Source organism: Pelophylax lessonae, assembly GCF_965119305.1.
Source record: "Pelophylax lessonae genome assembly, chromosome: 1".
NCBI lineage: Eukaryota > Metazoa > Chordata > Amphibia > Anura > Ranidae > Pelophylax > Pelophylax lessonae.
In genome coordinates, this window is record NC_138768.1 from 605,778,293 (window position 1) to 605,795,745 (window position 17,453).

The window sequence follows — 17,453 nt, forward strand, 5'->3', positions numbered from 1 at the left end:
TTTTTCTAAATTCCAGCTTCCCTGTATTGTGGCCTCTGTTGCAGAAGAGAAAAAGCTTTGTCTTTTAGGACAGGATTTACCTCAGCCTCCTGTAGAAAACTCCCATTACCTGTCCAGTTATCTGGTATCTAGGATTGAAAATCTGGTATTTCTGATGGAAATAACGTTAAAGGAAGTAGTTCACCAGCTGACCTCATTACCACACCCCCTGCACCTGCCCTCCCTCTCCAGGAGATTAATTCCACCCACTTCTGCAGTTACATTATTTTCCAATACAGGCAATGTCTGCACGGTTCTCATTAAATACACAGCTATTGATAGTTTTGTACTTTACCTTCATCCTAAGTAGATCGTTCATTTAGCACAATGTGCAAGAGCTAGGTGATCACATAACATCAAATGTGGATCAGTAGTATTGAAAACATGAGAAGTGTGTCCCTAGAAGTCTCTAAAGCTCACCATACTAAAGCTCACCATACTATACAATCGGATTGTACAATCTACCATCAGCAATGTAGTGCAAGGGCCTGCCTGATTGGCTACAATGTGACTGGATAGATAGGGGTGTCCTCCTATTATATACATCTGGTAAATCTAAAGGAAATTGTACAGTGACTGTACAATCTGAGTGTATGGCCACTTTTTACACCTAAAATTAACTAGTCATGCTTTTGGAGCCATTAATTGTTAACTGCACCCCAAAAAACACAAACACACATTTTGTCTTGTGGAAAAAGGAGGATCAAACGCAGCAAATTTCACAGTAAAAATGTGCAAGCCACAATGCACAAAAATGTCCCATGAGCTACTTTACCATGTGTAGGGCAGCCTATTGAAATCAATGGGCTGCTTTATGTGTGAAACAGGATAAAGAAGCCAAGAAATGTACCCTCCCACTACACTAGTGAACAGGACCCGAAAGCGAAATTGGTGCGTTTACACAAAAAAACAGAGAGGCTCACAACGGCGCATTTCTGAAGTCAAGACAATCTGCACAGAAAAGGCACTGCAAATGTGCATTGCCATTAAATGTTATTGGCACCCAAAATGCAGATAGCAGGTGCGCGTCTGCAATGCAACAAACGTGCTGAAAGAGCACCAAAATGTGCAGTAAAAAAATGCACCACGCTCCACTCTAAGAAAGTTCTGGAGCTTCTTTGGTATGTTTGCTGCACGCAGGGCAGTCCACTTAAGTAAATAGGGTGCCCTATGCATGACGATTGAAAACGCTCCCAAAAAAAAAAAAAAACACACCGTTCAGGAACTAGAGTTTCTGCTACACAGAGATGTGAACGGGGACTGACCACTCCCTCCCATGTACTTGTTTAAAGATGCCCATAGACTAGGCTATCTGTACATTCTCTGCTACAAAATTTCATTTAGATTAACTAAAATTTACCAAAACTATAGAATATGAAAACCATGTGATGCTAGATCGAAGGGAGATTATATAATCAAATTGTAATGTGTACAGTCATTTAAAAAGGGAAGAAGTAGGTAGTATAGTAATGAGGAAGGTGCCAGCCAGCCATCCACAGTCCCTGTACCAGCGAGCCAGCCACCCACAGCCCCTGCACCTGCCAGCCAGCCACCCACAGCCCGTGTACCAGCCAGCCAATTTTTAAGGATTTCTTTTTTTTTTTTTCGCAGAGGTACCTACATCTGTGTAATTGTCAATTATGAAATCGGGGTATTATTTGCTTTTAACTCTTGCTGCTGTTAAAAGTATTATGATGATTTGTATCATTTCAATATATTTTAGGTGGTGTTGCTTTGACACCACTCACATGTTCACCCACTTTTGGGAGGGGCTTTGAGACCATGTGACAAGCCCCTTCCTTTATATGTGTCAGTGCATCACGATAGACTGGCTCTGAAGATCGAAATGTGTCAGCCATTTGGAAGGTCCTCCGGAATGCTGGACACTGTCCTGATGACCTGGTTGCTTTGGGTCCATTGCGAATCGATACGCTTTTAACAAATTTATTTTATGTTTGAGTATATTTCTTCTCATTCCTTTTTAATAAACTCCATTTGAGTAATGCACAAAGTCAGGGTGTCCTCTTTCCATTCTTTAGCCAGACATACCCTCCTGGGAGACAGCAGCAGCCAGCCAGAGCAGCCTGGGAGACAGCAGCAGCCAGCCAGCCAGAGCAGCCTGGGAGACGACAGCAGCCAGCCAGAGCAGCCTGGGAGACAGCAGCAGCCAGCCAGCCAGCCAGAGCAGCCTGGGAGACAGCAGCAGCCAGCCAGCCAGCCAGAGAAGCCTGGGAGACAGCAGCAGCCAGCCAGCCAGCCAGAGAAGCCTGGGAGACAGCAGCAGCCAGCCAGCCAGAGCAGCCTGGGAGACAGCAGCAGCCAGCCAGCCAGAGCAGCCTGGGAGACAGCAGCCAGCCAGCCAGCCAGAGCAGCCTGGGAGACAGCAGCCAGCCAGCCAGCCAGAGCAGCCTGGGAGACAGCAGCCAGCCAGCCAGCCAGAGCAGCCTGGGAGACAGCAGCCAGCCAGCCAGCCAGAGCAGCCTGGGAGACAGCAGCCAGCCAGCCAGCCAGAGCAGCCTGGGAGACAGCAGCCAGCCAGCCAGCCAGAGCAGCCTGGGAGACAGCAGCCAGCCAGCCAGCCAGAGCAGCCTGGGAGACAGCAGCCAGCCAGCCAGCCAGAGCAGCCTGGGAGACAGCAGCCAGCCAGCCAGCCAGAGCAGCCTGGGAGACAGCAGCCAGCCAGCCAGCCAGAGCAGCCTGGGAGACAGCAGCCAGCCAGCCAGCCAGAGCAGCCTGGGAGACAGCAGCCAGCCAGCCAGCCAGAGCAGCCTGGGAGACAGCAGCCAGCCAGCCAGCCAGCCAGAGCAGCCTGGGAGACAGCAGCCAGCCAGCCAGCCAGACCATCCTTTGCTCGCTTAAACTATATTTGGTCATGAAGAGAAAGCCTTCTCCGCCTGAAATCCTATGGTGGGGTGGATGGCTCCCAACAGATTTTCCACCTCTTCCAAGGGTTAATTTGTATCTAGAAGCTTTGGTGGACTCACCGTCCACCCCTTCTGCTTCTGACTCCCCTTGGGAGCTTGAAAGTGTACCATCACATTCCTCACCCTGTTTTTCAGTACCCCCCGGTGTTTTCCCACTTGTAGAGGATACCACCGATAGGGGCGGAGCATTCTCTTGCTGTACCAGCTGAGGGGAGCTCTGGGGCTGAGGAAACTGTAAATTAGAAAATAAATCCTTAAAATGACTGAAAGGTGCTAGAAAGCTCCTTGACAGATGCAGCCAGATCCGTACTTTGTTCCACCGCACATACCCTGACTAGGCTATCCAAACAGTCTTTACAAAGCGTATTGGTCCAGGATTTCCCCTAGTAGCCTTGCATGATGGGCATTTTCTCTTAGAGCTATGTGGCAATTTGGATTTCTGAGGCCTTATTCTGGAATACAAAAGAAACATATACTGACTAAGGACCTAAAGGGCCCCCCCCCCGGCCACAGCACAGCATGCCCCATAGGGAGTGATACTTGGGGCCGCCGCCACCAAGATCCCACAGTTACCCCACAAATCCTCCCTCTTCCCCCCTTTAGACCACTAAGGGGGAATAGCACAGTGGACTAAGTGGGAAAAGTAAGGGAACACCACCCCAAAAGTTCCTTAACTTAAGCTGGCTGGTACGGCTTCAGTAAGAGCAGTCCCTGAGGCCTGTGCCTCCGACAAATCCCTGAAGTAATCTCGCCTGAGTGTCTGTAGCTGTCCCCCAGCTTGCTGACATGCACCAGCCGATTGTCTGGCCCGCTTTCCATACTGTGGCCAGAACCGGAAGCCGTGGCTGTCGGCAGAAGTGCCCACCTCTACCGGATAGGATGTTGCCCGTCATCCGGCCCGGCAGCTCCAAGCTGGCTGCAAGTGCGGGAGGCTGGCTGCAAGTGCGGGAGGCTGGCTGCAAGTGCGGGAGGCTGGCTGCACTTCCGCCCTGCTCTCCCCAAGCATGGAGAGCGGAGCCTGGATCTCCACTGAGAGGAGCTGGTGGCGACAGGCGGCTAAGGTAACCCGAGTCACTACCCAGCTCTCAGCCGCCCTTGAGAGCCTTAGCGCTCGCTCCCTCAGGAAACACAGTCCAGTGTTCAATCTGTAAATAGGGCAGTGTTTCCTGAGAAAGGAGGAGCCAGGGTCTCCTGAAAGACGATAGGGAAAGTGTCAATATTTTGTGTGACTACATTATTTTTCAGCACTGCCTTAACCCTCTTGGGCATGGAGTTCACCAGAGCTTCACAGGTTGCCACTGGAGTCCTTTTCCACTCCTCCGTGACAACATCACAGAGCTGGTGGATGTCAGAGACCTTGCGCTCCTCCACCTTCTGTTTGAGGATGCCCCTCAGATGCTCAATAGGGTTTAGGTCTGGAGACATGCTTGGTCAGTCCACTTACCCTTAGCTTCTTTGAAAGAGAATGTAATACTAATATTACCCACAGCGCATGCCCTGTAGTAAGTGATTTATTAAAGGCAAAGTGATTAATGCTATAATGTGTTGCAAAAAAACAATAACTCATAAATCCGTGCTGGATAGCCTCTCAGCTACCTATCCCTGTTACCTAGATTGTATATACCATTACAGCATATACACATATAAAGTGCTTAAACAGTGCATGCATAACTGTGCAACCAATAACACATTTAGTTGTATAATAAATTATTTAAAACCAACTGTGGAAAATATAGAAAGATAGACTACTAAATTTCCTTAAAGTTCATAGATAAAGGCAGGGAAAAAATCTGGTGGAAAATGGCGATATGTGTCCAACTAGTCTAAAGCAATAACTGCGGTAAAGTGTCCAAAAAACGGTCAGATAGGGAATATTCAAATGGTGCAATGGTGGCGTCACCCTCCGTGCTGGTGCAATATAGTGTAGGTAATTCCAACTCACCAGAAGGTGTAGACCCCCAATACCTTACGGCAAGTGGATCAGTAGAGCTTGGCAGTAGATGTCCAGCGGGGTCCCATCCGTTCGCGTTCGGGTGGTCCTGGTAATTCCTAAATGATGATCTCCTATTTACAGCTCTGCTACAAGCCTGATTCAAATGTGAACGTTAGCTTCTTTAGCAAGGCACACTTGTCTTTCTACTCCTTACCTGGTTGCCGCCACACACGCTTGACACCATCTGAACTAAATAAGTTTATATTGGTCTCATCAGACCACAGGGCATGGTTCCAGTAATCCATGTCCTAAAGCCCCGTACACACGTACCGATCGGCCGTCTTTTGTACCCGGGCTGTCGTGTCCGCTGAAAAGTGCAAAAGACTGCACACGAATTTTGTCCGCCGACTGCAGAAGTGATGTCATGTGATGGTTAACTTTCCCTGTGTTTTTTTCTTTTCTGAGCATGCCCAGTCTTGCAAATCTGCTGTCTGTCAGCCGAATTCTGTACTGACTGGCGAACAATCGGCCGTTCTGGTGTCGGCATACAAAAATTTTAATGCTTGCACGACAGATTCTGTTCGGCCGAAAGTGCGCTGTCGGCAGCATCATACTAACAAGCCGAAAATCGGACGATCGGTCGTCGGCCAAATCTTTTCGGCCGACAATCTGCACGTGTGTACGGGCCTTTAGTCTGCTGGTCTTCAGCAAACTGTTTGCAGGCTCTCTTGTGCATCATCTTTAGAAGAGGCTTCCTTCTGGGACGACAGCCATGCAGACCAATTTGATGCAGTGTGCGGCGTATGGCCTGAGCACTGACAGGCTGACCCCCCATCCCTTCAACCTCTGCAGCAATGCTGGCAGCACTCATACGCCCATTTCCCAAAGACAACCTCTGGAATACGACGATAAGCAGTTGCACTCAACTTCTTTGGTCAACCATGGCGAGGCCTGTCCTGAGTGGAACCTGTCCTGTTAAACCGCTGTAGACCACCATGCTGCAACTCAGTTTCAGGGTCTTGGCAATCTTCTTATAGCCTAGGCCAGTGATGGCAAACCTTGAAATCCCAGGATGGAACTACATTTCCCATGATTTTCATGCACTTTGCAGTGTAGTTGAGCATCATGGGAAGTGTAGTTCCAAGGTTCTTCATCACTGGCCTTTGCCATCTTTACATACAGCAACAATTTTTTTTTCAGATCCTCAGAGTTCTTTGCCATGAGGTGCCATGTTGAACTTCCAGTGACCAGTTAGAGTGAGAGCGAAAACCCCAAATTTAACACACCTGCTCCCCATTCACACCTGAGACCTTTTAACACTAACGAGTCACATGACACCGGGGATGGAAGAGGGCTAATTTGGACATTTTCACTTAGGGGTGTACTCATTTTTGTTGCCAGCGGTTTACACTGTTATACAAGCTGTACACTCCCTACTTTACATTGTAGCAAAGGTTTGTTACTTCAGTGTTGTCACATGAAAAGATATAAAAAAAATTAAAGTTACTTACTGGTAACGTCTTTTCCAGTAGTCTTTCAGGACAGGCACTTCTGAGAGAACCTGGCTCCTCCCTTCTTAGGAAACACCGCCCCAATTTATTGGATTTAAGCCTCCCTCCAGCTGGCTGCCTCAGTTCTTTACGAGTACCTCCGGCCACTGGGGAGACACAAAGATATATCATACTAACCTCCATCCTCTGATCATCTTATATTCAGACCTTCTTCGGGTGGGTATTAGTGCTGTCCTGAAAGACCACTGGAAAAGACGTTACCAGTAAGTAACTTTAATTTTCCCTTATCGTCTTTCAGGACAGGCACTTCTGAGAGGATAAGAGAGTACTTACTTTCAGGGTGGGACTACCGCTTGCAGGACTTTTCGCCCAAAAGCCTGATCTTTAGCGGATAGCAGGTCCAGTCTATAGTGTTTGGAAAAAGTTGTGTAGCTGGACCAAGTTGCTGCCCGACAGATCTGCTCCGGGGTAGCACCAGCTCTTTCCGCCTGAGAGGCCGCCATTGCTCTTGTGGAGTGCGCCTTAATACCCATAGGGACCTCCTTACCGGAAAGCCTATAAGCATCACTGATGATTAATCTAAGCCATCTGGCTATTGAACGCCTGGACGCTTTAGTACCCTTCTTTGAACTATTAAATAAAACAAAAAAAGAGTCTGACTTCCTGAACTCCTTCGTGATGTTTAGGTATTGCAGATTGCATCTTCTGACATCTAAACTATGAAAACGAATTTCCTGTTCCCTCACAGGCTCTGAACAAAATGTCGGTAGCACTATCTCCTGGTCTCTATGGAACCTTGAGACTACCTTGGGTAGAAACGCTGGATCGGTTTTAAAGATAACCCGATCTGCAAAAATTTGTAAAAAAGGTGCTTTAACCGAAAGGGCCTCTAGCTCACTAACCCGCCTGGCGGTCGTGATTGCCACTAAAAAAACTGTCTTGAGGGTTAAATTTCTCACCGAACAAGACTCCAATGGCTCAAATGGCTCTTTAATGAGAGCCTGCAAAACTAAAGACAAATCCCACATTGGAAATGGGAGATTTCCTGTTGGTCTTTGCCTATTCAGGGCTTTGAAAAAACGGATCACCCAGGGATCTTTTGCTAAAGGTATTTCGAGGAATACGCTAATGGCTGAAATTTGGCCTTTTAGGGTGCTGATGGCTAACCCTTTGTTAGCCCCCTCTTGTAGGAACTCGAGTACTGATACTGTACTTCCTACGTCTAAAGAGCTTGCTTTGCACCAGTTTCTAAAAAACTTCCAAGTTTTTTAGGTAGATGCTCTGTGTCTCTTTCTTCCTGCTTCCTAGCAGAGTCTGCACCAGTTGGCCCGAGAAACCCTTGCTCTTTAACAGTTCTTCTTCAGTAGCCAAGCTGCAAGGTTCCAATGTTGTGTCTGAGGACAGAGTACTGGGCCCTGGGAGAGGAGATCTTCTCTCACTGGTAGCAACCAGGGGGGCTCTACCGCTAAGCGATTTAGGGTCGAGAACCACAGTCTCCTCGGCCAATGTGGTGCTATAAGTATTAGCGTCGTACTTTCCTCCTGAAACTTCCTCAAGACCGCTGGTATTAGCACTGGTGGGGGGAAGGCATAGGATTTGGGGAACACCCAGGGTTGAGCTAGAGCATCCACCCCTAGAGCTCCGTCCCATCTGCTCAGGGAAAAATATTGAGGTGTCTTTGTGTTCTGCCGTGAGGCAAACAGGTCGATGTTTGGCATTCCCCATCTCTGGGTAATTCCATTGAACACCTCCTGATTTAACGTCCAGTCTCCTTCTCTTACCGTCTTTCTGCTGAGAAAGTCAGCTAGTTGATTTAACTCTCCCTTGAGATGAACTGCCGAAAGAGAGAGAACTTGGACCTCGGCCCATTGCAAGATCTTCTTTGCCAGACCCCATAGGAGATTGCTTCTGGTTCCCCCCTGTCGGTTTAGATATGCTACCACTGTGGCATTGTCTGACCGTACCTGAATTCGGTGTCCCTGCAAGTCCTCCTGGAAGGCTCTGAGGGCTAACTCTACCGCCCTCAATTCCCTCCAATTGGAGGATTGTTTTGCTTCCTCCAGTCCCCAGGTCCCCTGGGCTAGCTTGGATCCCAGATGGGCCCCCCAGCCTATGCCGCTTGCATCTGTGGTGATGATGGTGGAGGCTATCTGAACCCAACAGAGGCCTTGTGATAGATTTTCGGCTTTTCTCCACCACCACAGAGATCTTTTCACTGCGGTTGGGATCTGTATGAAGGTATCCAGGGAATCCTGGCTGCGGTCCCAAGCTTCCAGGATGAATAGTTGCAGGGGACGAAAGTGCAGGCCTGCCCACTGAACTGCTGGGATGGCTGCTGTTAGTAACCCCAGTATAGACATGGATTGTCTGACTGAGATCGCTTGGTTTGCTTGCAACTGTCCTACTGCCTTGTTTATTTTCTGCTTTTTGTCCGGGGGTAAGAAGATTTTTTGGACCCTGGAGTCTATCTCGTACCCCAAGAACAATATCCTTTGTGTTGGTACTAAGGAGGATTTTTCTAAATTTAGTAGCCAACCCAGGTCTTCCAGAATCCGTGTTGCATCCCGGAGATCCCTGGACAATTGTTCTTGGGAGTGGGCGAACAACAGCAGGTCGTCTAGGTATGCGATTACTGACAAACCCTGTAGTCGCATAAATGCCAAGGTCTCTGCCATTACCTTCGTGAATATTCGGGGGACGAGGAGAGGCTAAAAGGGAGGGCCTGAAATTGCCAGTGCTGAATGTCCTCCCCTGTTTTTACGGCTAACCTCAGGAACTTTTGGCTTTTCTCTGCAATGGGAATGTGCAGGTATGCATCCTTGAGATCTATCGAGGCCATATAGCACTGTGGGGGAAGGATGGTTCTTATCGAATAGATAGAGTCCATCCTGAACTTCCTGTATCTGATTGAACGATTCAGGGGTTTTAAGTTTAAGATTAACCTGTAACTGCCTGAGGGCTTTATCACCACAAAGATGTGGGAGTAAAAACCTTCTCCCACTTCCCTTGCTGAAACTCTCCGAATGACGTTTTGTATTTTTAGTTCCTTGAGAGAGGAGAGTATGGCCCTGGACTTCTGTTCGCATTTTGGCAGATGGGTGATTAACATTCTGGCAGGAGGGGGGCTTGAGAACTCCAGCTGATAACCCTGTCTTATTATCTGCAGGATAAAGGGGCTGGAGGTGATCTCTTCCCACCGAGGGAGAAAGGTCCCCAGTCTTCCTCCCACAGTGGTGAGGTTGTCATTGAGACTTCTTGGGCTGTTCAGGAGGGCGAAAAATAGCCCCCCCGCGGCCCTTCCCTCTTTGACTCCAGGATCTTTTCTGTCCTTCAGATTTCTTTGGAGCCGAAAAATTTTTCTGGGGATAGGACTTTCTATTGAATCCCGTCTTTTTCCCCTGTTTAATTGGGAAGGATTTCTTTCGGTCTGCCGTGTGATCCAGGACGGTTTCTAATCCTGGACCAAATAAGCGGTCCCCTGTAAATGGGATCCCACACAATTTGGCTTTAGAGCCCCCGTCCCCTTGCCAAGTTTTTAACCAGAGGGCTCTCCTAGCCGAATTGGTTAAGGCCGATGACCTGGCCGTCATGCGCACCGACTCCGCAGAGGCATCCGCTATGTATGCTACTCCCCGTAGTAACATGGGAAATGAGGATAATATGGTCTCCTTACCAGTCTCAGCCTCAATATGTGCCTTTATCTGAGTTAGCCAATACTCCATGTTTCTGGCTACTACCGTAATTGCCATGGCAGGCTTAAGATTTCCTAGAGCTGAGTCCCAGGCTTTCTTCAGGAGGGAGTCTGCTCGCTTATCCATGGGATCAGGGAGTGACCCCATATCCTTGAAAGCCAAGTCCGTATGCCTGGAGACTCGCAAAAAGGCTGCGTCCAGTTTAGGTGATTTGTTCCAGACCGCCGAATCATCCTCAGAAAAAGGAAATCTTCTTTTCAGAGCTCCTGAAAAGAAGGGTTTCCTTTCTGGATCCTGCCACTCGCTTTTTATAGTGTCTACTAGGACTTTGTGTACTGGAAAAACCTTTTTCTTTGGTTTGCCCAGACTCGCGCACATTTGATCATGCAAAGATAATGTTTTCTTCTCTTCCTGGATTCCTAGAGTGGTGTGGATAGCCGCTATCAGGCCTTCCACCTCTTCCAGAGACAGCTTGTATCTAGAGGTTCTTTTGGATTCCCCATCCGACCCCTCTGCCTCAGATTCCCCTGGGGAATTGGGGGGTGTGCTATTGCACTCTTCCCCTTGATGTACAGAACCCGCAGGTGCCTCCCCACTTGTAGAGGGTAGTAATTGCGGTGTTGGAGCATTTTCCTGCCGTGCCGACTGGGGGGAACTCTGTGGAAGCTGGGTGTTAGCAAACAATTCCTTAAAGGATTGGAAAGTGCTAGCAAGCTCCTTGACAGAGGTGGCTAAATCTGCATTTGACTTTCCGTGTGTTCCTTCACTAAACTCTCCAGACATTCTTTGCATAAGGGTTTAGTCCAAGTTTCCCCCATATTCTCTTTGCAGGAAGGGCATCTCTTCTTGGAAACATGGGCTGGCTTTTTCTCTGAGGCTTTCTGTAATTTCAAATATAAAAGGCATAGTTTAAAATCCACTACCTAATGCTCCCCAGCCTGCACAGCTTGCCCCACCAGAGGGTGTTGCTAGGGACGACCATCACCAAGAAGATCCCACAGTGTGACCCTCAGCCTCCCTACTCCCCTTAACTCTAAGGGAACAGAAAATGGAGCTAGTGGGAGAAGTAAGGGAGAACCACCCCAGGCCTCCTTACCTTATGGTGGCTGGTGCTGTTATCTCCCGGAGCGGTAACTGAGGTATGTGCCTCCGACATGCTTCCTGGAGTGGCTCTTCTTAACCTGGCAGCTGTCCCCCAGCTTGCAGGACGCACCAGCCTTTCATATCTGGCGTGCTCACCGCCGCGACCCGGAACCGGAAGTCGCAGTTTGCCGCCGGAAGTGCCCGCCCCTACCGGAAGTGACGTCCCCCGTCATCCGGCCCGGCTGCTCCACACCGCCGCAAGCGGGGGGCGGAATGCACCATGGCGGACGCTCTCCCCGAGCGTGGTGAGCGGGCCCCCCAGCCAAGAAACTCCGCTGAGCGAGGCTGTGGTGATAAAAAATTTTCTGCGGCCGACAGGTAAGCGGGTCCCCCCCGGTGCTGTCTTTCTTGGCCGCCTTCTGAGAGTACCTGACTCCCTCTAACTTCAGCCTCCTGGCTTCAGCTAAGGCTCCTCTTGGACGGTGTCTCCCCGCTGGAGGAAACACCAGAACTGAGGCAGCCAGCTGGAGGGAGGCTTAAATCCAATAAATTGGGGCGGTGTTTCCTAAGGAGGGAGGAGCCGGGTTCTCTCAGAAGTGCCTGTCCTGAAAGACGATAAGGGAAATATTTACAAAAGTGCGAGGGGTGTTCTCACTTAAATGGCATCCATTCACTCCGTTTGCACTCTTGTGAAATATGTGATTGGTCGCAGCCATCACATGGTACAGAAACACTTGCCTGTCTGTACCAAGTGATCACTGTAACCAATCAGAGATCAACACAATACACAATGAATGGCCAAGAATGAAAGCCATTCATTGTGTACAACTTGTCTTGTGATCACTGCAATTGGTCACAGAGAGGGGCCAGCCTGGTACAATGATCGGTCATCCACTGTCTGGTGGACACAGCAGGTGACAGATCGTGCTACAGTATGGTCCCTAGGGCACGCATGACTGAAAGGTTGTATTATGTCCACCCAGGATGGGAGAGCTCCTGCTCAGCCATCATTTGACTATAGGCCTGGCGGGTAGCAGTTTAAGTTTAAGGAATGGCTACACAACATACCTAGTAAATGCTGCGTCTCTATTGCTTTTATACTCCCTGCAGACATTTTCTACTAAATAGCCATCTAAACGTATATATTTAACATTTTTCTATGTCATCATGTGACTACAAACTCTTGCTGGTCCATGTGTCACTGCCAGCCAACAACATTGTAAATCCCATAGTGCAGCGACATCACCCACCAGCTTCCATTGCGCCAGTGTGTGGTCCAAACCTGGAAGTTTGCTGTCATTATTGGACCAATGAGTTGCAGGCAGTATATTTCCTGCCCCACACGTAGACAAAGGGGGTCGGAATGCTTGCGACATACAGCCAGGGCTTATTTTTGACGGGAAGGCAGTCCCAGGAACCTCCAGCACTGAATTTCTGTAATGACAAGGGGTGTGCTGGAGAGTCTACTGATGCTGGATGGTTACTGGCAGGGATCTGTTTTTGTGTGGGGGGGGGGGGCTTAGGCTGCTGGTAGCGATTTACTGTTTAGGTGGAGGTCTATTGTTGTTGGCTGCTGGAAGGTCTATTGGTGCTGGCTACTGGGAGATCTGTTGTTGCTGCTGGGGGATCTTTTGTTGAGGGTAGTCCATTGTTGCTGTGTGGGAGTTGGAGTGGGGTCTATGCTTGTTGGGATAGTGTGTGTGTGTGTGTGTGTGTGTGTGTGCGCTCGGCTCTGTATTCTCCAAAAGGGGCGTTTCTGGGAAGTGGGTAGAGGGTACAACCAAGGGACGGTGTTCAGAGGGTAGGGGGTGGAAACAAGGGGGGGGGGGGGCTGTGTTCTATCAGATTAGCTAACCCATCATATTAGAGAATAGAAGTGACCTTCTGTCAGCTGCGCATGAGTTCCATGGGTTCGCTTATCTAACAGAACTGCGGCATCGGACATCTTACTACTACGTAATTTTAGAAATAAAGTGAGCGCATATAAAATCTAGTATATTGACATCTGTGATGCTGTTCGATGTTCAATTTTGAAAGCCTAAGGGCAGAGTAATGCGGGGTTTGTACCAACATGGCCTCCGCCACCTTCCCACTACTGGCGACCAGCTTCTTTTAAAATGTCTGTATACTATATTCAGGGCTGGACTGGCATACCAGGATACCGTGAAATTTCTCGGTAGGCCGACAAGTCCCCCTGTCCTGAGGCTGCCTGAACGACACCTGTAAAAAAAATGGCTGCAGCCGGCCCGACATGTACACTGCGCATGCGCCGCCGCTCTGGAAAGCCCCTACGCGCTCGGCCATTCTCGGGCAGACGGCCCATGCGCAGTGACGTGATGGCGCCATTTTTAAATGCAAGGCGCCTCACGGATGGGTAGGACTCTTCTGAAGCCCCGCAGCCCCTGCACCATGCCCACAGCCCCTGCACCATGCCCACAGCCCCTGCATATCCTGTACCATGCCCACAGCCACTGACATGTCCTCCTGTACCATGCCCGCAGCCTCTGACATCTCTCGTACCAGGCCCACACAGCCTATGACCACCTCTCCTGTACCATATCTGCACCTTTAATCGGAATTTGCTTATCTATAAAACCCTATGTGTATTCAGATCTGTCTTATCTATAATATTCTTCAAATTTGCTTTAAAATGCATGGTTTTCCCAATTATGAACAAGAAAATAATGACGTTATGCTGTTGGGCTGGTATGAAATTATTTCCAGTGCTGAATTTTATTTCCAGTCCGGCCCTGACTATATTCATTTATATCTGCTCACTTTATTGCTAAAATTACTCTGAAATTCAAGACATAGCTGGGTGTAGTAAGCTGTTGCCGTTCTGTCAGATTAGCGAACCCGTGGAACACATACACAGCGGACGGAAGGTCACTTCCATTCGCTGATCTGATAGAACACCCTGCATACAGCCAATGACCTATCATGGCTAGGTGTCCATCGGAGGTCATTGCCACTTTGTGTACATGGGCGGCAGGGCGCGTAATTCCCCTCCTGCAAGCTCATTGGCCCAGAATTATTGGCAACTTCCAGGTTTGAACCAAAACGAAGCTAGTCACTAGTTGTCAGCTAGCAGAGAGCTCATGCTCACCAACTGCAACATCAGAGAAAGGGGATAAAGCTGGAGCTTGTGGTGATAAAGCACATGTTTAGGTTGTCATTTAGAAGACAATGTCTATGGAGAGTATACCAGCAATGGGAAAGTCCCATTTATCTTGTGTAGCCATCCTTCTAATTGGGAGTGAAGGTCACGTCCCTGCTGTCCTTGCAGTGAGTGAGGTCAGTGAAGGGAGCACAGGAGACCATAGCAGGCTTGTCAGACTGGCACACAGCGACACACTAACCCGTAGCTGCAGCACAGTCCACGTGGGGCACAGAAGAGGGGAGGGGGGGATTCTGTGAGGAGTACTGCTCATACATAGCGCAGCGCGACCGTGCCACAACCTAACGCCCCTCTCCGTGTGGAGGCGGCAGCGTCTACTTACTGAAGTAGAGCCGGTACTCTGTGGTGTTGGGCCGCCCTCTCTCTTCAATGGTATAACGTTGCATGCTGAGGCGGCGGAGGAGAGCCACGGGCCTTCCAAGGCACTGAATCCAGGCAGTTGAGCACAGCCTAAGCGAGCCGTATCGCCATAGCGCGCTCATGTTTTATCCCCTCCTCTGGCAGTCAGGCGCGGCCCCTACAGACACCGGAGGACAAGCCGACACTGCCATCTACACGCCTGACAAGGGCACGGCACGCTGCTGCTGAGGCGTCCAGAACATGGCCGCTGGGAAAACAAAAGCCAAGCCACAGAAAATGGCTGACCGGCCGCTCGTCGCTGATTAGCCGGCGGCCTTTTCTTCTACCTCTGACAAGAGCTGACGATGTGAGGAGCTTTTACCTTCCTCTGCTCGTCTACACCGCTATATCCCTACAGAGCAACACAGGAATTGGCCTGCTTCTGTCTGTAGATAACGATAGATATGTACATATTTCTGTTCAAAAGTTTACAGTCCACATTTATTTTTATTTTATTCATCAAAAAGTTTTTATTAGTATTCAAATTGGCATAACTGAATCAATGTTGACAATTATATATATGTGTGTATATATATATATATATATATATATATATATATATATATATATATATATCTAGTCAGGTGCTATTCACATTACACAATTTGGAATCACTGCAATTCCAACTTGTGGTAAAACACCCAACGCATGTTTTGGGCGCCCTTATTCTTAATGGCACCACAAAAGCAGTGCCATGGTTGTCACAAGGCAAAATACACGTACATGGAAGGTTTTACCCCTTTAACCACTTAAGCTCCGGAAGATGTTACCCCCTTCCTGACCAGGGTTTTTTTTGCAATTTTTTTACTGTGTGACTTTAACGGACAATTGCGCGGTCGTGCGACGCTGTACATAAACGAATTTGACGTCCTTTTTTTCCCACAAACAGAGCTTTCTTTTGGTGGTATTTGATCACCTGTGCGATTTTTTTGATCATGCGCTATAAACAAAAAAAGAGCGTCAATTTTGCAAAAATAATATTTTTCACATTTTATTTTATATGAAATTCCCCAAAAAAAATGTAAAAATCAAAATTTTTTAACATTTTTGGCCAATTTGTTTTCTGCTACATATGTTTGGTAAAAAAAAAAATTGCAAAAAGCGTATTTTGATTGGTTTGCTCAAAAGTTATTGCGTTTACTAACTAAGGGAAAGATTTAAAGATTTCTGTCATTTTTGGTGTTTTTTTTCTTAATGTGTAATGGTGGCTATCTGCGATTTTTATTTATTTATTTATTTTTTTTTTTTTCCAGTACTGCGACATTGCGGCGGACAGATCGGACCCTTGACTGACATTTTTGACACTTTTGGGGTTACCAGTGACATTACTGCAGTAATCAGTGCTATACATATGCACTGTTACTGCAAAATGACACTGGCAGGGAAGGGGTTAACTTTATTGGGGAAGGAGGGGTTAAGTGTGTCCCTAGGGGCGTGCTTTTTACTGTGATTGGCTGTGGCTACTACTGTAGGAACAGTGATCAACGGTCCTACATAGTAGAACCATATGATCACTGTTTCTACACAGGGGAGAATGACAGGCGGCTTGTTTACATCAGCCGCCTGACTTTCTCCCTCTGCACCGACGATCGGCAAGTGACCGGCGGACATCAGGTGCGCCGGTCACACGCACTGTCTTCCCTGTGAATGAGCCGCGGCGGGCACGCGCCTCCGCGGGTGCACGCTCGCCCGCTATTGGCTCACAAGGAAGTGACGTCACTTTGCCTGGCCGGGGCATATAATCGTGCGGCGGTCGGCAACCGTTTAACGATCAAGCCATTTTTTGTGATACGGCATTGTGTTACTTTAACTGATAATTGTGCGGTCATGCTATGCTGTACACAAATTAAATTGATGTCCTTTTTTCCCATAAATAGAGCTTTCTTTTAGTGGTATTTGATCACCTGTGCGGTTTTTATTTTTTTTGCGCTATAAACAAAAAGAGTGGCAAAAAAACTGTATTTTTTACTTTCTGCTATAAAACACAGCCAAAAAAAAAATGTAAAAAAAATCGAATTTCTTCAATTTAGGTCAATATGTATTCTGCTATATACACTAAACAAAATTATAAACGCAACACTTTTGTTTTTGCCCCCATTTTTCATGAGCTGAACTCAGATCTAAGACTTTGGCCCCTTTTACACATACAGCCCGATCAGATCGGCCTGTCAGTTTTTCAGGCGGACCTGATCGGATGCCCATGCATCCCTATGGGGCAGCGGATGTCAGCGGAGACATCTCCGCTGACACCCGCTGCTATCCGATTTGATCCTGTCCGTCAGATCTGGACTGATGGAAACCCTATTTTCCAACCGTCTGGTGGATCGGATCGGATGAGAACGGACAGGCGGTCCGTTCACATTCGATTCACCCATAGAGAACAACAGGGATCTGACCGCTCCATCTCCGCACACAGATTGACGGATCGATACCCCCGCTGAGAAGAACGGAGTCCATCGGCAGAACGGACAGGTGTGAAAGGACCCTTTTTCTATGTGCACAAAAGGCCTATTGTTCAAAAATCTGTCTAAATCTGGAGATAATCCATCCACCTCAGAGGTGTGGCATATCAAGATGCTGATTAGACAAGCATAATTACTGCACAAGTGTGCCTTAAGCCTAGTACACACGCAACGAATTTCCGCCGACCGGTCGTCCGTCAAAATCGGCAGATTGGTCGTCGGGCGAAAATTT

At 48.3% G+C, this 17,453-nt stretch overlaps 1 protein-coding gene across 1 annotated transcript in view; it reads right to left on the reverse strand.

The window, feature by feature from the left end:
- The window catches only part of PPA2 (inorganic pyrophosphatase 2), a 70,028-nt gene extending 55,017 nt beyond the window's left edge, over positions 1-15,011 (reverse strand). The window contains exon 1 of the mRNA XM_082243335.1: positions 14,683-15,011. Within this exon, the coding sequence (XP_082099461.1) occupies positions 14,683-14,842 (160 nt within the window). The 5' untranslated portion in view covers positions 14,843-15,011. The remainder of the gene's footprint in view (positions 1-14,682) is intronic.
- Positions 15,012-17,453: the final 2,442 nt, after the last annotated feature.